This window comes from Syngnathus typhle, linkage group LG18 (assembly GCF_033458585.1).
Source record: "Syngnathus typhle isolate RoL2023-S1 ecotype Sweden linkage group LG18, RoL_Styp_1.0, whole genome shotgun sequence".
Taxonomy (NCBI): Eukaryota; Metazoa; Chordata; class Actinopteri; order Syngnathiformes; family Syngnathidae; genus Syngnathus; species Syngnathus typhle.
In genome coordinates this window covers 3,925,531-3,947,408 of record NC_083755.1, presented here as the reverse complement: position 1 = coordinate 3,947,408, position 21,878 = coordinate 3,925,531, and the positions used below count along the sequence as shown (strand labels likewise).

The 21,878-nt window shown below is 42.0% G+C and overlaps 2 protein-coding genes across 7 annotated transcripts; both read left to right on the top strand.

Annotated features, from left to right (window-relative positions):
- The first annotated feature begins 1,049 nt into the window (after window positions 1-1,049).
- On the top strand, window positions 1,050-13,609 carry cpped1 (calcineurin-like phosphoesterase domain containing 1). Of its 4 annotated transcripts, none has more exons than XM_061264420.1 (6): window positions 1,050-1,252; window positions 1,988-2,206; window positions 5,810-5,982; window positions 6,411-6,536; window positions 6,716-6,815; window positions 8,472-11,309. In XM_061264420.1, exons 1-6 carry the CDS (start codon window positions 1,189-1,191, stop codon window positions 8,594-8,596), a joined length of 807 nt encoding a protein of 268 aa, XP_061120404.1. In that variant the 5' UTR covers window positions 1,050-1,188; the 3' UTR covers window positions 8,597-11,309. The 4 variants fall into 4 exon arrangements, with proteins under 4 accessions (XP_061120404.1, XP_061120402.1, XP_061120403.1 ...); XM_061264418.1 differs by lacking the exon at window positions 8,472-11,309 and adding an exon at window positions 11,753-13,609 and having other exon boundaries at window positions 1,051-1,252; XM_061264419.1 differs by having other exon boundaries at window positions 1,052-1,252; window positions 6,689-6,815.
- Window positions 13,610-14,292: 683 nt separating this feature from the next.
- On the top strand, window positions 14,293-21,878 carry ercc4 (excision repair cross-complementation group 4). 3 transcript variants are annotated; one of them, XM_061264377.1, is made up of 12 exons: window positions 14,293-16,080; window positions 17,934-18,057; window positions 18,282-18,462; window positions 18,542-18,737; window positions 18,838-19,045; window positions 19,132-19,312; window positions 19,428-19,559; window positions 19,638-19,742; window positions 19,827-20,418; window positions 20,533-20,625; window positions 20,713-20,825; window positions 20,957-21,878. In XM_061264377.1, exons 2-12 carry the CDS (start codon window positions 17,965-17,967, stop codon window positions 21,688-21,690), a joined length of 2,628 nt encoding a protein of 875 aa, XP_061120361.1. In that variant the 5' UTR covers window positions 14,293-16,080; window positions 17,934-17,964; the 3' UTR covers window positions 21,691-21,878. The 3 variants fall into 3 exon arrangements, with proteins under 3 accessions (XP_061120361.1, XP_061120362.1, XP_061120360.1); XM_061264378.1 differs by lacking the exon at window positions 17,934-18,057 and having other exon boundaries at window positions 16,024-16,080; XM_061264376.1 differs by lacking the exon at window positions 14,293-16,080 and having other exon boundaries at window positions 17,657-18,057.

Sequence of the window (21,878 nt, the reverse complement as noted above, 5' to 3'; positions counted from 1 at the left end):
CGTTCAACTTCACGCTGAAACGCCGAGACTCGAAGAAGAGAGGCGGTCATGCCACGCTGGAAAGTCCAGGAACATACACCCAAACAGCAATGCGCCTTCGTCCGAGCTGATGAACATCTTAACTAACATCATCTGAAAGCATTCGAGATTCGAAGCACTCGTGGCTCTGCGTCTGATCAGTAAGCTTTTTTTTTAAATTTATTATTATTATTATTATTATTATTATTATTATTATTATTATTATTATTATTTCCCCTCTCAAAGAGAACTGCGCTTTACGCATTCATCGGCGCGCTCTTACGCACCAGACGCAGCACTGAGAGCGCAGTGAGAAATGTGGTGGGAGAGCCTAGTGCGCTAAAGAGAGGAGGAGGAAAACAAGCAGAAGGGAGAGGAAGAGAGAGAGAGAGAGAGAGAGAGAGAGAGAGAGGCTACAAACAGAGGTCCAACATTATGGAATCATGTGAGCTGACTGAATACAACAAATTCATTTAATATTGAGTCTAGCTGGATCTTTACAGAATCAAACGAATCACACAAGCATAATGACTTTGAGCACTTCTTATCACCTATTACTGGTCTAAAAAATTTTTTTTATTCCCAAATCATACCTGTTGGCTATATCTGAGGGAATCTTTGAGTTTTGTCGAACTGGGACAGACTTTGATTAGCTCAATGAGCTCGGCAAATGAAGCCAGTAAAGGGTGCAGATCTTAAATTGAGACACAGCAACCATTCACACTATCAGTGAGTGGGAACTGCACTCACGCTGCCTGCACGAAATTCAGGCTAGTGAACCATGACAGCATCAGTGACTTGCTACTGTATCTATTTTAATCTGCAACAGGCAGTTGGATAACTTAAACATGGAGCCGGCACAGCCCTCCATGTGACCCAAAACAGAATAAGCAGTATATAAAATGTGTGTATGAATGGATTGGTCGAGTCTTTAGATGGGATCTACTGATATGAAACAATCACTGTCCGTGGTGCTGAAACGCCCAATACATCTAAATCACCAAATCAAAATCTTGCTGTCAGTGAACGCCACACAACAGAAGACAAGACAGGCATTGTAATCGATCACCGATTGTCACTCCGGTTAGCTTCAGCGGCTGCTGCGCCGTGACGAGAGGCTGGCTCGACAAATAACAACGGCTTTGAAAAACTCTACAACCAGTGAATTTAATGGCTGGGACGGAGAATGTCTTTCTCAGGGCAAAACATAGAACCTTCCATGGACTCGGTGAAGGTACTCTCGCTTCGCAAGCTCTTTTGGTTACGAAACTTGCTTAACGATTTAGCTCCCTCTTTAATAAGTTGAGGTCGCCGCTTGTGTAAAACAACTACTTAACTCGTGTTTTTAAGTTGTATTCACAGTTGCTTTTGTCGTTTAAACGCAAGTTAAGTGGCGATTACGCACAGTACATATAATCGAATTCTCGATGGTCAGTCCATTTTAAATCTACTTTCGGTAACTTTGAAAATCGTAGCTATTACTCGAAAAGGGAACTGAAACTTAGCACTAGTTTCGGTTTTTAAGTTTTTAAATGCGTCAAAGAGAACAAGCTAAAGTTGTGTATAACTACCATGCATAAGGTTTTGCTAAATGTGTAATTCATATTGTGCTCCAATCTGAAGATAGTCCAGACACTGACATTTGGGAGATTCTACGAATTGTGTTAGCTTCCTTCTCGTGTTGTGTACGTGTGTGTTTTTAATCTTCCTCTTTGTCTGGAAAATAGTTCGTATATCTGACTACAGTGAGAGCTTATTGTACTATAAATTGCGCCTGGAACAACAAAAGTCTTGCAGGATTCATTTGAGCTCCCCCCCCATGCAGCTCTATAAAAGGAGCGTTTGCTTTAAATGTTTTAAAATGAAAATTGTTTTGTGGCACAGTCATTTTCTTTGACATGTCTCAGTTATTTAATATTTATATGTATATTTTTTGCTCTTAATCTCCCCTTTTCTTTCTACTTTGCAGATATTGAGGATGGGTGGACGGGGCCGTTCTACTTCATCCAGGCTGCAGACCCGCAACTTGGCCTAATGAAGGCATGGCGGCAAGGCGACTCTAAAAGTGGAGGAGACGAATGGGCAGAGGAAGTTGAGCTCACCAAACAAACGGTGGAAGCCATGAACCAGTTACGCCCTCGGCCGAGGTTTATGGTGCTGTGTGGAGATCTGGTCCATGCCATGCCAGGTAAATAATTGTAATATAAATCAAACAAAAAGGGTCAATGGGTAATATGAGATGCAGATGTAGCTGTCTTTTATGCATTTGATGATAACAAGTAGGAGAGGTGGTTTTGCTTGTCTAAGCCTCCTGGGGCTGATTAAAAAAATACACTGTACATGTGTACAGAATGTACAATATTAGTACACGGACTCTTATTTCAAGGTTCCAGTGCTTTCATTGTTCTGATCAAATGAACTGATTTGCGTTTAGGCAATGGGATGTGGTTCAGTGATGTAAGATATTCTATGCCAAGGAAGGTTTGAGCCTGAGCCCGCTCTGTTTCCCAGCCAGTCTGTAAACAACATCCTCCCTCGTGACAGCAGCTGATATTTATCTATGAAAAAGCACAGGCCTCCTGGCTATTCTCTGGAAGCTTTAGTTTCTATTCTGAAAAACGATTTCGGCTTTTGATCGGGCCAGCTTTGCTGAGCTTTTGTTGCTTTGATTACCGTTGGGAATCAAAAAAAAAAAGAAATCCATGCCATTTTTTTAATATCGCAGTCTCAGACAATTGTAGTGTATTTATTTTTTTATTTAATAAGAGTGATGACATCTTGTGCTCAGCACATTAGTCATCAATTCATGTCTCCAGTCTGGTTCAAGACTAAAGGAGAAATGCATTTTTCATTTTGCTGGGTAAGCATAACTATCGTAAAGGTTCCGGTAAATTAAAAAAAAAAAAATTAATCAGAGAAAGTAATTTTCTCCATTCCCCCCCCAATATAATATGTAATATAGTAAGTCCCTATCTAACAAAACCAAAAACTACTTCAATCCACTCACAACCGTTATTCTCTCTTTTCGCCACCCAATAACACCGAATACATCATCATAGAAATGGTTAAAAATGTTTATGAACTGTGTGTTCAGCAAACAAAACCAAAAAAGCCGCAAGGCATCCATCCACCACTGCAAACTATGTTTGCATGATAATGAGGAAGCTAGCACAAGGTGCCCGTCTGGCCCTGAGCAGTGGCCACAGAAAGTGGAAGCGAATCCGTCTGTCTCTTGCTCGCTCTGCAACTACTCGATTTTTTTTTTTTTTTGCCCATTGTGATCTGAAAATTCAGTGAGTTATTCACATTTTTAATATAGCGCCACTGTCAATGGTGCTTGCCTGTTGGTGACAGCAAATTGGCAACTGTATTTCTGTTCTCGCATATATCTGACATTTTTCTCTTGACGTCCTTCCTCAATCTCGACTCGACAGCCAGTTTGCTATCTCATCTCCCTGTTTTGACATCTCTTATTTAATGGCACTGACATACCCTTGCCTGCTTCTCATCCATCTTTTCAGTGCATCCAAAGTGCTGAAAACATTTGACAACACTTTGAGGTTTTTTTTTTTTTTTTTTTCTTATTCCTCCCCAGGCAGCATTTTTTTGCCTATAACGCTTTTGTTCTATTACCAAGCCCCCGAAAGGACGCAACTTTTATGCAGTTTTGCAGTCCCATGTAAAAAAAAAAAAAAAAACTACATTAACCCCAAGAGGCTCTTTTAAACACTGCAACGGTATATGGGACTTGTTTACACAGCCATCATCCGAGCTAGCGAAATGAGTTCATATAAGGTACATCAACAACATCAACCTTTTATATGCGCTCTTGTTATGGTTGTCCCACATTGATAGGTTATTTTTGCTACCGAGTGAGTTTGCTGGCCAATTGGTCTTCATCTTTGTGACATGTAGATCAAGCAGTTTCCTCACCAATTTATAATATACTTGGCCTTAAAGGTAAAAGGATAATAAAAATTGTCCAGTTTTCTATTTTCACTCACTGGAGACTTTTTGTTGTTGTTGTTGTTGTGGTTGAGATGTTAGGAATATTAAAGTAAAGAAACATGCTGGACATAACAGGCTCCTAATGAGCGCTACAAAAATGTCTCTAGAGATGCGTAAGGGATTTTTCCTCACGGTACAGTGGGAGTGAGTTTGTTGATGCAGGCATGTGTGTAAAGCTCGCTTAAAGAAAAATAATGTTGAATATATTGTCATGTTTTGCAAAAGTACTGAGACAGAATAGAATACAATTCAGTAAAAGGGGATTTTGTTTTTCAGACACCCCAACTCAACTTTTGTCTTCCAAACTCATTCTGACTGCTCGTTTCTTCGTATTTGATTTTTTTTTTTTTCTTCTCGATTCTCCAAAGCACCCAGGGTGAAGATGGGAATGTTGATCGACTTTTAGATCAAACGCTTCACCTACGGGCTTAGATCTCTTCATCCTTTACATTCCAGTCAAGCCTTTGCATTACTGCTGATATCACACAAGTTTGATCGGGCTCACTCTATTCTCGCATCAATTTGACACCACTTGCAAAAACTCACACTGGGAAAAAAAACCCTGTCTTTGCTTTCACACCATACGATAGTGACAGGTCAAGGTTGAATTTGTGAAAGCAGCTAGTTGACTTTTGATGTGTTGACAAACATTTATCATGTTTTTTTTTTTCTTTGACTGAAATAGATCAATTGCATGACAGGTCATCTCAAATGAATATTTTGAAAACAGAGTTAGAGAAGAAAATAAATCATTCTATTGAGGTTGCCCTGTAAATCAGGAAAGCACTTGACTCGTTAATGACGCACTTTCATTGATAAAAGCCGCTGCCGTATTCTTCGGACTATAAGAACGGAAACGTAAAGATGTTACATTTTCTTAGCCACATCCAGCTCGGCTTGAAAATGTCGATTTCCGTCCTTAGCCCCACACGTGCCATCTGGCCCGGCGATGATTATAGATCACAGTGGAACGAAACACAAGCTAACTCCATCGTGCACACTTGCAGCTCTCCAACTGAAAAACCCTTCAGTGCTTCCCTTTTTTTTTTTTTTTTCCATTTCCTGCAAATTGCCCACATTTGAGCACTTTGGACCTGTTCAGCCCTGTCATTAACGTCTATTCAAAATTTCTCTACTGACGTAAATATAACCGTAACATAGCAAAACAACGTTAGCAGATGTATACACTCGTTGCCCTGAGCAATCTCTTCATATTTTTTTTTTTTACACGGAGCACGGAAATGAGATCCAATCACAAGTGGTCACTTTGGTGTAATCACAGATTTGTCACATTCAGCTCAGATGGTGCATATTAATGCTGTATTTAAAACAGGCCTTATTTCATAGCGTGTTGTAATTCGTCTACAACTCCTTCCTTATTTCCCCCGGTAAATAAATGGCAACATAAAAACAAGAACTGATCCACTTTGTTAAGTAAGCTATAAAACTTGTCCGAGTCTTATTTAACAACAAGCTAAAAATTGAAACTGCACATGCCGCTCAGCTCAGCTAAGCCATTACGGACCTCTACCCCAACCTTGTATATCTTCAAGTTAATGCATAGAGATTGGATTTTATGGGCTAATGTAGGGAGCTCACAAAAATAGTCAAGATCTCCTTCCAAGGTTTACTTTCGGTTGAGTGCATTAAGTTGGTGCAAAACAAATTGCCTTGTCTGTCTTATAAGTATAGATTGGTTAAATGCACTGAGCTACAAACTCAGGTTGCCAAGGTTACCGTGGCAGTCTTACGTGTACCCTTGGTGAAAGTCTTTTTTTTGCAGAAACCACTTTCAGAGATGCTCAGGAACGAGACCTAAAGACGGCATTGGAGGGGACCGACCCTTCGATCCCGCTCGTGTTTGTCAGTGGCAATCATGACCTTGGAAACACGCCGACCCCCACAACAGTGGAGCAGTACTGCCGTACATGGGGCGATGATTATTTCAGCTTTTGGGTAAGCACTACGTCACGTAATGCAGTATATTTATATAAGTATGTAAATAGAGTCTAAGTCATTCCGAAACGTTGTCACCTGTTGCCGTTTTCAGATGACAATCGGCCATTTTTTTTCCATTAAGTGTTAATGAAGGTTTCATTTTGCAGTGGAAATTTTTAATTGCGCCGGCACGGGAACGTAATGCATTTTTACCTCTTCCACTGACTATCGAGCTATCAAAATGCAGATGAGCTGACGTCATCGACGTGACATTTAAATGTTTATCAATGTGTTTGTCCATTACTAACCAGTGAGTTGAACTAATGTTTTTAAGGGGATTGGATGAGTGCTTATCAAGGAACAAAAACAAGGATAGCACACTCTTGAAATGGAAATATGCTGTTTTGCTTTGTGACTGAAGCATTTTGGTGTTTCTGTTGTCCCAGGTGGGTGGAGTCCTCTTCCTGGTTCTGAACTCCCAGTTGTTCTACGATGCTTCTGCCTGCCCTCAGTTCAAGGAGGCTCAGGAAAAATGGCTGGAGGAGCTTCTGAGCAAAGTCGCATCCTCCTCTGTAAATCGCGCCCGTCGTTATTTAAGATACCCCGCAAGGCTCGAAATTCGCCGTTTGGGTGGCAGTTTTCAATTCAGTATTGCTGAGCCTTGCTTTATTATTTGACACGGATAAATTGACAATAGAATGATCACAAGTTTGTCCTTGCTCAGGCACCCAAACACATCATTGTGTTCCAGCACATTCCCCTGTACATAAAGAATCCCGATGAGGAAGACAACTACTTTAACCTACAGATGGAAGTCAGACAAAAGCTGATGGACCAATTTAAGAGAGCTGGTAGGACAAGTTTAATTATTATTATTATTATTATTTTTTTTTAAATAAATCTTTCCTGTTTGACTTTTTTGCACAGTGAATCTGTATGCCTTTTTGCGGCAGAACAGTTTTGCTGTGCAAAAGCAGAGTCGGTGTTTGCAAATTAGATTTTTGAGGTCATATTGCCCAGCCCGCCATTTCACAATGAGTAAATTTAAATAATTTTATCGTTTTCTTCTTTGGCTACCAGGTGCCTGCCAAAATGAAGGAGTCTTATTTCAAACCACTGTCTCATCCAGTAAATAGAATAATGTAAAATGATCTCTATAGTGGTTTAAAATAGATTGTCTTAATACTTTGTAGCTTCTTAGCTTTCTGTCAGCCCTCTTCATTGCCATTTAAGATTCTTAACCCAGAGGAATCATACGCCGCTAAAACCAGAAGAGAGGATTATTTTGCGCATACGGTACAGCCACAATTGATTTAAATAATGACTTCCTAAAAATCTTCTTCAAATTCCATTATTATGAATTTAGAAGAGTCTGTAACTGTCTTTACTTGACACGCACACATACATAGGACAATTTAATACAACAGATTGACAGGCCCACCTTCTTCTCCATCATTTACCAAGGTGACTGTTGGAGGAGAGTTTTAATCAAATTAACCGTCCATTATGCCTGCATGTATTTAACCATGTTTTGGTCTGATGAGCATTAAAGGTTCCTCCTCCAAACAAACAGCGGTTAATGATTTGAAGGGCAACATTCAATTTTATTTGCAAAAAAAAAAAAAAGATGATAGATAGATAGATAGATAGATAGATAGATAGATAGATAGATAGATAGATAGATAGATAGATAGATAGATAGATAGATAGATAGATAGATAGATAGATAGATAGATAGATAGATAGATAGATAGATAGATAGATAGATAGATAGATAGATAGATAGATAGATATTGATGACATTCTTTCTAGTGCTGACTTTAAAAACAATGCACAATGCATCCTTCTCAGGTCGCTCCTTGGGTGCAGATACATTTTTTTTCTTATGGCCTGTGTGCTTTACTTGAGCTTCAGCTCTGGAAAATGATGCGTCTTCTATTGATGGTAATTTACCTCCCATCATCCCCGCCCCCCCCCTCCTTGTGTTGCATTATCCACGCATCATGTCCCTCCCATGTGTCTGTTCACGCCACTGCACCGTATGATCTGAAGCCTCCAGATGTGCTCTTGTACTCTGGTGATTAGTACTGTCATTGCACTAAAGGGCAACATCATTAACCTCACATGTACGCGCAAGCAAGCGCACCTTTAGCCACTCGGGAGGATTCAAGTTCAATGCGGAACAATCTAGCATCAGATCGTGCATGACTGCATTTGCACCCACCCCCACCCCCCAGGCATAGCCGAGTACAGATAAATTCCGGTACTTGTAGTGGCCAGCAGGAAAAAAAAAAAAAGTCTGAAAAATAATGTATGGCAATTAGATTATGCTAACAGAAAGATAAATAAGTGTTTTTCATTCTCGAGTAAAATGTGTCAAACTACCAAAAAATATATATATTTGTGTCGCATGGGTTGGTGACTACGTAAATGGTTGTGCAGCGGTGCATTTTTCTATGCCTGATAAATTTGTCTGCGAGTATCTATATTTTATCTCGCCGCCACAGCTGCATATCGGACCAAGGCACAACACCACTTAGTCTTCGTCTGGCTCGTCCGAGTGAGCAGTTCACACCACGGGACTGTTGACCGCATTCCAGCTCATATTAATGATAGTGTTTCAGCGTTATGACCCCCCCGTTGGGCTAATAAAGCATCACAGTCCCCTTTTTTTAATTGCACAAGCACTTACCGTGGATTGGGGATGTGACACTCATTTGTTTGATATTAAATTTAGCTTTTCCTGTTCTTGCCCGTCCTGTCAATGTTTTCTTTTTCAACTTTTTAAATCAAGCCTTATATTTAGTATTGTTTGTCCCAAATTGACTTAATGACCTCAAAGGTAGTTTTCCATTTTCCCCGAAGGTGCTTTCATGCTGCTTCATCGCTAGCATACCTGTAATCGTTGTAAATAAGGCTCCCTTAGGCTTTTACCGTTACACTTTAGCCAGCGTTTTTGTGGTCGCTGCCAGCATAAAGTTTACTGTCATATTTGTCGAGTAAGTTTGATGCACTTCTCTTTGATGAATATGGAAACCCCGTGGCTGGCCCACTGGTGTGTTTCTATTCAAGAGGCAATTGGAGGAGCAGGAATCCCACTTGTGCTCTCAGCCTCTCCTCTCACCATACAGTGGAGTAGATGGAGGATTGTAATTAAATTCCTATGCCACCTTGCCTCTGAGAATTTCTACCCCTCATCTGGCATATTTTCAGCCAACAAATTGGTTTATGTACAAAAAGACTGACAATATATTCTTGTACTCCATAGGAGTGGAAATTGACGGGGGAAAAAAAACAATAGCGCGGCTGAGGAAGTCATCAGGGTTTCCCAATTTAACCGGTGGCTATAGAGCAGTGCATACGTTAGCCAATTAGCGGGCAAGATAAGGCATGTTCTTGTTCTGCCGATTCTCTGTCGCTTATTCTCTTCTCGTTATCAGCGAGGATGCTTCCACTTTTCAAAAGGGAAAGCACATTTATCACCCAGCAGGGATTTGATAAGAGGTCACAGCTAAGCCTTTAACCCCACCGTCTTGATGATGAGCTTGAACAAGGCTTTTTTTTTTTTTTTACTCGAGTATCTCGGAGAGTATCAAGGAGAGGATTTATTGTGTCCTCATGCTTCTAGGACATCGATCAAGATTAGCGATGATGAAGCAGTGAGCCTTTAGACCGTAATAATAATAATAAATAGAGACGCTGTTCCTTTATCGTTTTAAAATGGTATGTGATGAGTCTGCGCTGACATAAAAATATACTTTTTTTTTTTTAATTTCCAAACCCCTTTTGTGTGTCCGTGTGGGTGTTTGTTTGTAACCGGAGGGCATACAGTAGGAAACGGATGCTTGGTGGTGACTGATTTATGAGAGATTGTAGCTGGGAGATGCCTCAACATCATTTTGCTTCCCTCTGTCATGCAAATTGCCGACACCATTTCAGATTTGTAATCATTCCGCTGTGCTTTTGATGACAATGTTCTCTATTGCGTGCACTTTGTATAGGGGAGGAGCCGTTGAAGGTAAATGGCTTCTTCGGGTCGATTGGTTGAGACAAACTAAATGGACAATTAGTAAATCCCGGCGAATCAGTCACCAGCAGATGATAGGGTGATGAATTAAAATGGCCGCCTTGAAGAAAGGGTTGGAGGTATCAAAACGTAATTAGATTTTTGTACGCCTTTAATCTCGCCTTCTATTTGGTCGTCATTGTCAGCGGGGGGACAATACAGCAAAGAACCTTTCTGACTATTCAACAGACTCAGCAATTGTGTTATACACGGATGCAATCAGCCCTATACATAACAGTCGGGGGGGGAAACATTTTAATTTTCCAAACGTAAATTGTGACTTTTCTCACCCATCCGAGAATTCAATTTGACTGCATGTAATGCCTCCTCTCGCCCTTTTGCGTTCTGTATGTTTTCATTACTGTAGCTGCTTACTCTAGACTTTTTTTTTTTTCTGAATGAACAAACAGCTCTCTCTCGCTCCATCACTCCCACCCACCCTCACAAGTTAAAGCAAAGGCCAATCCTCTCATATGGGAGTCCTTATCATTAAAAAAAAAAAAAAAAAGCGGGACTATTTTCTGGCTTACAGGTAAACAGGATTTCCACAGAGAGCCAGACAACACCAGGAATTATCAACCCAGCGTGTGCATTTTTTCAATTCGGGTAGCTAGCTAGCCACTCAGCAAGACCAAATATCCCATACTCGCACGCATCATAGCAAGAAATGTCTTATAGCGCGTATTTCACAGCATTTATGGCTCATCGTCAGTAAATTTTCATCCTTGATGTAGCTTGGCTGACTACAGCAGCGACTGGAGCGTTTAAAGGTTTGAAATCCCAGAGGGCCACCCACACCAACTGCACCGCAAGGCGCTTTGATAACAATACACAGTGTGTGATGTAGGCCTTCTTATGACGGGGAGAAGTGAAATCACTTGTTTTATATTTGATCTTTGTCAAATTAAGGTTATTTTTTCCCCCCCCAGCTGTCATTAACAGCGGAAACCTATAGCAAAGAATCCAAGGCCACCCGTTGTGAAGCTTTCAATTCTGCCGGGAATTAAAGCAGCCTATGTAGTTTTTTCCCCCTGCAAATTTCAGAGCGCTCAAAGATTGAAATGAAAATGACTGCACTACCTTGATTTCAATTAAAATGTACGACTTTATACTTGTAATACACCGGAGCGGAATTATACAGATAAACAAGAATTTTCGCATGGCCAATGATTACGCCACAGTGACGCGGCGCCACCGCCGCAGGGCAAAGTCAACCTGCGCCGCTCTGATGAGAATGTAGTTTGTAATTGAAAATAAATTGAAAATCCCGACTCCCTAATGCATGTTCCTGCTTTGTCAGAATATTTAAATGGAAAGCTGAGAGATCTTTCATTATAACTTTCTTTTCCTCCCACGTTTTTGTCCGTACTATTACTTTGTCTTAGGAGATTTTTTTAATTGTGAGCTTTTGAGAAAACATCACTAACACCCCCCAAAAAAACAAACAGCACGGTGTCGTTTTAAGCATACTTTTAAATGAACTATTCTGCACAGTGTCACCCAATGTTGGCTTATTTAGGTCATTTTTGCTTTCAAGTGTTAATATTTTTTTTTTCCCCATTGTCATTTGGGATGGCTGAAGGACATCAAGGTCGGACATGGTGTGAATCAAATAGCTCTGTAAAAATCATAGAAGCCTATCTTAGTCATAGTTCTCTGTGGATGTGAAAATGATTTAAAAAAGAGAGAAGGTTTATCATAGCCATTTGCACCTCGCTGCAGGGGTGAAGGCAGTCTTCTCTGGCCACTATCACCGGAATGCAGGCGGTTGCCACGACGGCCTCGACATGGTCGTGAGTTCTGCCATCGGCTGCCAACTGGGCGAGGACCCGCACGGCGTCAGGGTGGTGGTGGTGACGGCCGACCGCGTGGTCCACCAATACCACAGCCTGGAGCGGTTGCAAACAGGAGGGATGGACGAGGACCTCAAGAAGCTCCTGCAGGCATGATGGTCTACCAAATTTTATTTCTCCAAATAAATGTGCAAACGTTCATTTTTTATGCCCCGAGGTCTTACAGTATCAACATATTTTTATTCTGTCGAACGAAATTCAAATTCAGGTCAATATTAGATTTGCCTGAATTTAGATTAAAATGTTTTAATAATAATTTCCAGGGTCACTATTATAAAAAAATTAACTTTACCATTACGATTCACCCACTAAAGAAGATGTTACCTGAGAATGGCAACCAATCACGGCTTGCCATTTGCTACAGCTGAGCCGTGATTGGTTGTGACCTGGCCACTGTGATGTCATTTTCAGTTGACAGCAAGTGGCAAAATGGCCGCTCACTGAGATGGATAAAAACGTGGATTTTTTTGTTTAACTCATAGTCCACTATCACAAAATTATTCAAAATGGCGTTTTTAGACTAGTCGGGGCACATATGACATATTCTTGTAAATCATTTTTGGGGGTTGACCTCTACTTTTAAAACGCTAAATGATATCTACATTTTGATTGTATCCACTCCAATTGAATGAAATGAGCAAATCTGATAACAATTGCAACTCTAACATACATACAGCAGCAACACATACCAACATCTCATGTAATATTCAGAGGCAAATATTCTCTTTGCTCTGTGGGAACAACTATTAATAGAGCTTACATAGTAGGGAACATTCTCTGAAATGCAAAATGTGAATATGTTGCCATCTCACTTGGAGACAGTTGTAGTGCTTGCATTTTTATACAACTCTAAAGGCCTGTTTTCTTTGCAAATGGTACAACCGGTGGGATATTTGAAATTCGAGCTTCCACTATATTGTGAATTCCCCATCGGGGAGTCACTGACTACAAAATGTGCCACATTAGACCAAGAAGTTGGATTGTCATTAAGTGACGCTAAATACTGGTGCTTTTTATGTCATGGCATTGTACTTTTTTTTTTTGGCAATGTGAAGCGCAGCTACGAGTCGCACATGTTTGCAGCATAGCTCTTTATGTCTGGTAGAATTGAGAGCAGTTCGAAGTAGCACGTTAATGTCGACAAATGTGATTGGGCTGAACTACCAAAGAAATGGATCTGTCCCTTGGGGCTTATGAGCAGCATTGAGATGATGATGATAATAATAATGATGATGAACCATTGTTGCTTTTTTTTCCCCCATTATTGTGATAACGTGATTTTAACGTTAAGAATTTATCATTAATGGATGAACTGTGCTCCTGCAACTAGCAGGAACGATTTGGTAAACTTAAAAAAAAAAAGAATTATGATTATTATTTTATCTATTACACAAAAAAAAAAAAAAAAATCCTATGAAATCACTGTTAGGAATTTATAATAGTTTATTTGTGTCGCACTGATCTGTACTAATCTTTCATGTCTTTTTCTCACACTGAGCAAATAATCCCTCCGGAGTTAATTTGTTTTTCTGTGTTGAGGATTACAATGCAATTTCTTATTTTTAGGGCTTGAGAATGAAAACAGAGTCAGATCTGTTGTTTTTGTATCCCTATGATAGGATTTTCTGCTTATATCTCGCAAGACTCATCTTTTGGCTTTTATTTGAAGTGTTTGGGCAAAAGAACATTAAGTGTGATCATGTTATTAAAAGTCTCATTTAAAGAGCCTGGGCTCAAATGCAGTTTTCGGAACATTTGAAGCCATCTTGCTGCGTTGCATTCCACCTATATGAATATGCCGTAACCAACGCACAAAGACTCACACAATCAGCCAGACGTGCTGAGATTGTTGTCACGGTAACCTTTTAGCCACACATCTGTGTGTCTTGGTGAAACTGCCAGAAAATGTGTCCATCCACTGTCTCCTTGGTTTCATAGGTGATTTTCCATCAGCATCGCTATCACTGACCTCATTTCACACTGACAGTTTCTGTCTCGTCTCTTCCAAAAATGTCAGCAAGTGATGGGTGGGTGAAAAAGGGGAGGAATGGCCAATAAGCATGATGTGAGGAAGACCGTCTGTCTCCTTTTTTCTGCCTGAGAATGTACCTTACTTCTTTTTTTTTATTCCTTCCTATTAGCCAAGCACATTAATAGCTTCACCCTGTGTCGTAGTGGGTGTCACACAATTGAAACGTCTAATTGTAATGAAAGACCGCTGTGACCTGATTGGTGATATTTTTATAATAAATGCTGATTTAAATGTGATTGCACCTGCAAATTATCATTTTATATATTTATATACAAATGCACTGTAAAATCAATTATACTCAATTGGATTTATAAGCAAAGCGTGGAGACTCCCTGTCCCTGAAATTCAGTGAATGAGACACGTTTGTGGAAAGGTCATTTCTTCCTGGATAATCGTGCCAAGTTTTCATGGTTCAATAAATAATCCATTGACAGTGCTTCGGTACATGCTTTACACTTACAGCTCAGAAAAAAACAGTTTCAACCCATGCTGAGTTTTTTTTTTTTTACTTTCAAACACTGTGACTGTTTATTGGCCTTTAGAAAGATGCCTCACTTTACTATTCAGGTACGTGCAGCATTGTCACTTTCAGTTCTGGTTTTCGAATTCACGTGACACTTTTTGTCTGTGGCCTTTTCAAAATGCACAATAGCTCCAAAAGCATCACTGTGTCAACTCTCTTCAGTAAATGGTGAGAAATGTGACAGTCAGTTATTTTGTCACTTTTCTAGACAGATGCAAAGTCTGATACGAACAGATGCACTGGGAGTCCAGACAAAATACTCCAAAAAAAAATGCAGGTGTTATGAATGCAAGTTGTACATCCAAATAATCAGCCTGGTGGCACCAAGCCTGGTGACAGAGTGAGCCATCTGGGCAGCAGATAGCCGGTGACGGTCCACATCCATTTCTGTGGCCTGCCCTCTGGGCTAGCAGCCAGCTGGATGGGGGGGATTAAAATTTAAGTGGCATGTTTTGATGATTCGGGGATTTGGTGGGGTCAACTGGTCACGGGATTTGATGCGGCTGCCAAGTGAAAAAGCTATTGGCAAATATTTCACTTGATTGTGAATATCCCGTCAGTCAACATTAGCTCGGCACATCTTCTCGATGGCCGCCCGGTCGCTAATGGGGCCATTATGCCGAGCAATAAACAATGTACCATTATCACAGGAGATGCAAGCTAATGATACCTTAAAGTGTCAGATGCTAAGCGGCGGTGAAATTCACTCGTCATAATTATAATATTCTTTCTCAAGTAAGGATCAGGAAGGGAGTCTCCCCAAAAGAATCCCTCTGTGTGTTTATGGCCACCATTGCATGCCTGTAACATGTTGACAATTCCATTTTAATCTGTTTTTGTAATTAGCCAGCCAGCACCAAAATAAAAGCCGAGCGATTTAAAGAGGGAAAAATCCAATCAAACATGCTTCTCATGACACGTTCGCTGATGGTGTAGACGCCGAGTGCAGAGAGACAATTACCCTTTTTACGCACACTGCCAAGTACACAAACACAAACTAGGTGCGACACACACACACACATATGCTGGCATCACAATGCTAATTAATCCACATATCTGTTCCCACACAGGACATCCTTGGCTTTCATCCCATCCTCAATTAGATTGAACTTCCAACTGCTCTGTTAGTGTTTGGATTAGGCGGCATTATGAAGGAATTCGAGTGTTTGAAATCCTGCCTTGCCTTTGACCTCCTGCATCAAGCATTTGACAGCTATTTGGCTTTAAGAAGGAAACGTGTGTGTTGCGGTATTTTAGTGTGCAAGAGCTTGTGTTTATTCATACGTGTTGGTAAAAGCTTCCTTATGTTGCTATGTGTTGTCATGACCTTACGTCACACTCCTTAACTCTTCTTTTTCGTACGCCATCGAGCGAGATACGGGTCAAAGCAAGAGCGAGGGATTCTTTGAATGTCCCCTTCTCAAGCCTTTTTCTGAATCTGACAGTAAATAACTTGAGTGTGAATCATCACTGATGTTTTTTTTTTTTCTCCTTTCATATTTTGTGCTGTATGCTAAAAATTCATGTTAAACTGGGAAATGGGAATATTTGAATCTAATATGAGGATCTCTTCCTACCAGCTAAGCGGACTCTCCGGGAAGTCTCTGCTCAAGATGAAAATCTCCTTATGAGCCATCTTGAGGTTGGTTTCTCCTCCTTTTGATTCTAAATGTGTTTAGCAGTCAGTTTGAGTGATAGAAATTACCGTGTGTTGCTTTATGTGTCCACATGATGATGCTCATTATTGACAATGATGCTCTTGAGACACCGAAACTAAAACGATGCGTGCGAGTCCCAGTGCACACACACTTGTTGTACACACTGATTGAGCATCCCCATAATGCGTCACAGCCGGCCCACTTGGGCCTGGCAACATGTCTCCCCTGTCACATACTGACGCCATCCTCCAAACTTCCAATCTGTCTTGAATTATTCATCTAATACTGAATACGCTTCAAATCCAACAAACATTTGCTTGTCACATTTGAAAATATTTCATTTTTTAGAGATTTATTTCCATATTTATTTCTCGTGCAAAATTCTCCTCCATCTGGTGACGCTTGACCCAGCTCAGGGTGACTAAAAATGTACTCGTCCCCCTCATTGCTACTTAAGAGGCTGCTGTAATAATCCCAATTTGTGAACACGCAGCAGCCACCGCAGCGCCATTTCCACCCAAATAATAACCTTTCTTCCCATTCTGCAAAGGTGTCGGGGTAATGAGGGCTGAAAGGGTGAAATCGAACACATGTAGTGCCTGCAGGAGCTGGTATCTGTTCAGTACTTCCCCCAGAACTGCTCTTAACGCTAAAAGGCTTTCAGTGAGTCATATTGGATGGTTGATACAATCTGCGCTATGGTCAGAGGTGATGTTATTTGGGAGAAAAGAAAACGGTGCCAGATTGGAATGAAGGCAGTGACAGATGTCGTATACAAATATTGAGATTTTTGCTGATTTTAGCAACTGGCCTCACGCACAAAACTCTTCTAACCTAGCTGAGCAGGCAGAGAGGGAATAACTAAGCATATAGTGGTTTCTTCAAAGATGGATGGAGGGTACGTTCCCCTCCTGAGGTAAAGAGTTTGCCCTTAGCGGCCTGCTGACTTTCTCGCTTAGCGTCCCACTTAAAACAAAATGCACGCCACTGCTCTTTTTCTGGGTCCAATGTATGCATTTCAATTTTGTAGTGGAAACCGATTCATTTGGTTTAATAACTTAAACATAAAAATGCAACTATTAGTGCATTTATCTTGGTTTTGACTACCTGTTGGGAGAAGCTCTAGTTCACCCTTAACCAGATGGGGACAAATTCTGGAGAGAAAAAAAGGTTACAATGTCCCGTTGTGTGCTAGCGACATCTAGTGCATACACGAAGAAGTGCACAGAACCAAAACTATTTTTTTAATGGTCCGACCTAACACATACTTGTGTTGTGTAATTTTAAGCAACAAGACAAGCTCAGCAAAACAGTTTTATGGGTTTCTGTTTATGTTTGAAGTCTCAAATAGACGCAGCTTGATACAAATCAGTCTACACTTCCTAGTTTGAACATTACATTAATATTGCTTTTGATGACAACTTGGGCATGGAATGCAACTGTAATTTAGTATTGTCATGATGGTGGTACTCGGCGAGTTGAATATTTTTTAGATGACACTTGTAAAGTTTGAGAGCCACTCAAGCAGATTGTTTATCCTTGTTGTACATCATTACACCAGGAGATGGCGCTAGTACGTTTGCCCATGACCTCTTTTGTTGATTTCGTCGTTGTTTATTTTGTGTGTCACATGACCGGAAGTTCGGCGTCAAAACATTAAACAACAGGCGCGCATCATCTAAACTGCCGGTTGAATTTTACAATGATTTTAACATTTGTTAGCTGACTACGGAAAGCGAAATAGTTTCTTTTTATTTCCTCCTGCTTCGGGGCGTGCTTCCACTATGGCAGGCCCTCTGCTGGAGTTTGAGACCGAAATGTTTCTGAACCTTTTCAGCAGTGACGGGTTGCTCGTGGTGGCGGAGGGAATGGGGATAGACCGCATTTTGCTGCAGTTCATGCGGGTCTACTCGGAACAAGGCAGCCTGGTCCTACTGCTTAACACTACCACCCCCGAACAGGTTAGGACCACCGCGTCGTTAGCCCCGTAGTCCTTTCAACAACAACAAAAACAAAACAAAAAACACCTCGAGTATATTTGCTTCTGTTCACCCTGACACTGATGACAGGCGGCATGCAAAAACATTTTGAGCATTTACATTGTTTTTATTTTATATTGTGCAATTAGAAAGGTCTACCTAGGTGTAATAACAAAGTATTTGCACTATATGTTTTCACTATTTAGGAGTATTTCACGGAGCAGTTGCGAGTGGAGGGTGTGACCCACTTGCCGAGAACGGTGACCAGTGAGGTCCAAGGCACCGAGCGGTACAACGTGTACACCGAGGGAGGAGTCTTGTTTGTCACCAGCAGGATCCTGGTGGTCGACTTCCTCACCGACCGCATACCTGCTAATCTTATATCAGGTAAGTGTGCGCTTTATAATTGTCTGTTTGTTTGGAGTGGGATGTGCCTATATTTTCTCTTTCCGATATCTCCCGTCAGGCATCCTGGTGTACCGCGCTCACAAAATTATCGAGTCGTGTCAGGAAGCATTCATCCTGCGACTGTTCCGACAGAAGAACAAGACGGGCTTCATCAAAGCCTTCACTGACAAAGCCACGGCATTTTCTTCGGGCTTCTGCCAGGTGGAGCGTGTGATGAGGAACCTCTTTGTCAAGAAACTATACCTTTGGCCCAGGTATGTAGCTTATCACAACAAATTCCAAATTGTGCCAAAACAATTATTTTTACGAACCCCTCACCGTTTTGTCTTTTTTGCTCTATTCTACATTCAACAGGTTCCAAGCGTCAGTAAACACAGCACTAGAAAAACACAAACCTGATGTGGTGGAGCTCCATGTGTCACTGACTCCCTCCATGAGGGCCATCCAGAGCTCCATCCTGGACATCATGGGCGCCTGTCTGAAGGAGCTGAAACGTTACAATCCCACTTTAGAGGCGGAGGATCTCTCCTTGGAGAACACGCTGAGCAATGCCTTTGATAAGGTGGGTCAAGTTTCTTTCACGTGAATGAACCATTCATCCATAATCTAATGCAAAAGTGTGTTTTTCTCATTTGTTTTGTCATCCAGACCATCCGCCATTACTTGGACCCCTTGTGGCACCAGCTGGGAGCTAAGACCAAGGCACTGGTCCAGGACCTGAAGATGCTGAGGGTTCTGCTGCAGTACCTCACCCAGTACGACTGTGTCACTTTCCTTAATCTGCTCGAGTCCCTCCGCTCCAGCCAAAAGAACTTTGGCTCCAACTCAGGTAATTTAAAAGGGTGTGCTGTGATTAATGGCAGCCTTAAATTTCATTTCCGCTCAATGTCCAACCATTAGTGACAGGTCGTAATTCATTTTACAATTGTAATCATTCATCTCAGGGTGGCTCTTCTTGGACTCCAGTACATCCATGTTTGTTAACTCCAGGTCCAGAGTGTACCACATCCCAGAAAACAAGAAGAAACTTAAAGTCGGCGCTGAAGCGGAGAAAAAACAGCCACCCACTGTTTCAGGTGACATTGAAGACAAAACAAGAGGACCTTTGAGTCTTCATTTCTAAGGTGACACGTGCGTGTGTGTGTGTGTTTCAGAGGTGAAGCGAGTTTTGGTGCTGGAGCAAAGCCCAAAGTGGGAAGCTCTGACTGAGGTCCTGCAGGAAATTGAGAAAGAGAACAAGAACTCCCAGCATGAACCAGGTGAGAATTGTCATCCTTGGGAATGTTCACAAGATTTACACAATCTCTGCCCTATTCGAACTGTTTTTTTTCCTGACCCTTCAGGTCGCGTTCTCATCTGCGCCAGCGATGACAGGACGTGCGCTCAACTGCAGCGGTACATCAGACACGGCGCCGAGCGGCTCCTGAAAAGACTGTACAGCCGCACCGTCGGCAAACAAGACCCGTCGAACGCCTCTGCTTTTGAGTTGGCGAAATGTAAAAAAGACAAGGGCTTTCTCAAAGGCGGCTCCAAAGGAAAAAATGGAAGGAACCCCAGAGGCAAAGAGCAGAAAAAGAAACCGGGCAAAGCCAAAAGCAGACCCTCTCTGACCTTGACTCAGATGATCGGCAAAGAGCAGACAGTTGTCGAAACGGCGGTGATGGGCAGCAGTGAAGATGAGGAGGACTTTGGCGCAGAAGATGAAATGGGGGAGGAAGACGCTCCAAAGTTGGACTTGTTATCAGACGCTTACTACGCCGTTCTGAAGGAGCCTCTGATGGTCATTCACCCGCTGAGGGGCTGCACGGACCCACACAGCCTGACACGGGTGCTCCATGAGGTGGAGCCCATGTTTGTGGTGCTTTACGACGCTGAAGTCAGCTTCGTGCGACAGCTGGAGATCTACAAAGCCTGTCGACCTGGAAAGCCGCTCAGGTGTGTCGGCAGTTTATTGTTCATTGTAAAATCTCATCATATCAGCTTACAATATGTTCTGCTCATGTGGGTGATCACTGTTTTTTTTTTTCTCACGAACATTTGCCTCTGCAGGGTGTACTTTCTCATCTATGGCGGCTCAACAGAGGAACAAAAATACCTGACCGGGCTGTCAAAGGAGAAGAAAGCCTTTGAACATCTCATCAGGTCAGACTCCGAATCAGAACGTTCACGTTCGGTCGATTTGGCAAATTTGGTGTCAAATAGCTAACCGGTTGACTTGCGACTGCGCAGGGAAAAGGCAACCATGGTCATCCCAGAGGAGAGGGAAGGCCGAGAAGACACCAATTTGGACCTCGCTAGGAATTTAGAGCCTGCTAATGCCACCACCAACACTCGCAAAGCAGGCAAGTTTGTTTTGGTTTACCTTTTAGGATGACTTTCCAATCAAGCACGTTCTGACAGTGCTCCGTTAAAAACAACCATGGTTACAAATTTGATTTGTGTTTGTCACAATGGGGGATCTGAATTGAAACAGGAGGTCAAGATCAGCCTAAAGAGCCCTCGCGAGTCATCGTTGACATGCGCGAGTTCCGCAGTGAGCTTCCCTCCCTCCTCCACCGCCGCGGCCTCGACATCGAGCCCGTCACTTTGGAAGTCGGCGACTACATCTTGACTCCGGATATCTGTGTGGAGCGCAAGAGCGTCAGCGATCTGATCGGCTCATTGCAGAGCGGCCGCCTCTACACCCAGTGCCTGTCCATGAACCGATATTACAGGAAACCCGTGTTGCTCATCGAGTTCGACCCGGCCAAGCCCTTTTCTCTCATGGCCCGCTCGGACTTCCGCCACGAGATATCGTCCAATGACGTTTCCTCAAAACTCACCTTGCTCACGTTGCATTTCCCACGCCTCCGCATTCTCTGGTGCCCCTCGCCGCATGCCACGGGCGAGCTTTTTCTCGAGCTGAAAAAAGGTCGCAATGAGCCGGACGCCGCCGCGGCTCAGGCGGTCACAGCCGAATCAGACGCCGTGGCCGAATCGACAGAGCTTTACAATGCCGGGCCGTACGACTTCTTGCTCAAGATGCCGGGAGTCAACGTGAAAAACTTTCGAGCGCTCATAAGAAATGCTGAAAGCTTGGCAGATTTAGCCAGACTGAGCCAGGACAAGCTAGCAGAAATACTTGAGAATGCAAATAACGCCAAGGCGCTTTATGAGTTCTTGCACAATGTTGCAGATGTTCAAACTCCAGCGCAAAAGACCAAATAACTTTCTAATATAGACTTTTTAAAATGCATTTTTCATTACACATTATGAAGTATATTTGTGCAAGTATAAATAATAAACTAAAACATTCAACTGTTGAAAAAGCCCTTTAAAACATGAGGGGGGATCTTGCCAAAGAGGTTGAGTTCAAGTAGTAAGTAGTAGAAGTAAACAACTCTTGTTTATATTTA

Excerpts from the sequence above, each read along its gene's own strand:
- ercc4 (XM_061264376.1), top strand. The coding sequence starts at position 17,881 with ATGGCAGGCCCTCTGCTGGAGTTTGAGACCGAAATGTTTCTGAACCTT. Across the intron at positions 18,463-18,541 it reads ACCTGCTAATCTTATATCAG|GCATCCTGGTGTACCGCGCT; the intron begins GTAAGTGTGCGC and ends ATCTCCCGTCAG. Across the intron at positions 20,419-20,532 it reads CGACCTGGAAAGCCGCTCAG|GGTGTACTTTCTCATCTATG; the intron begins GTGTGTCGGCAG and ends TTGCCTCTGCAG.
- cpped1 (XM_061264417.1), top strand. The coding sequence starts at position 1,189 with ATGGCTGGGACGGAGAATGTCTTTCTCAGGGCAAAACATAGAACCTTC. Across the intron at positions 1,253-1,987 it reads CTTCCATGGACTCGGTGAAG|ATATTGAGGATGGGTGGACG; the intron begins GTACTCTCGCTT and ends TCTACTTTGCAG. Across the intron at positions 6,537-6,688 it reads GCAAAGTCGCATCCTCCTCT|GCACCCAAACACATCATTGT; the intron begins GTAAATCGCGCC and ends GTCCTTGCTCAG.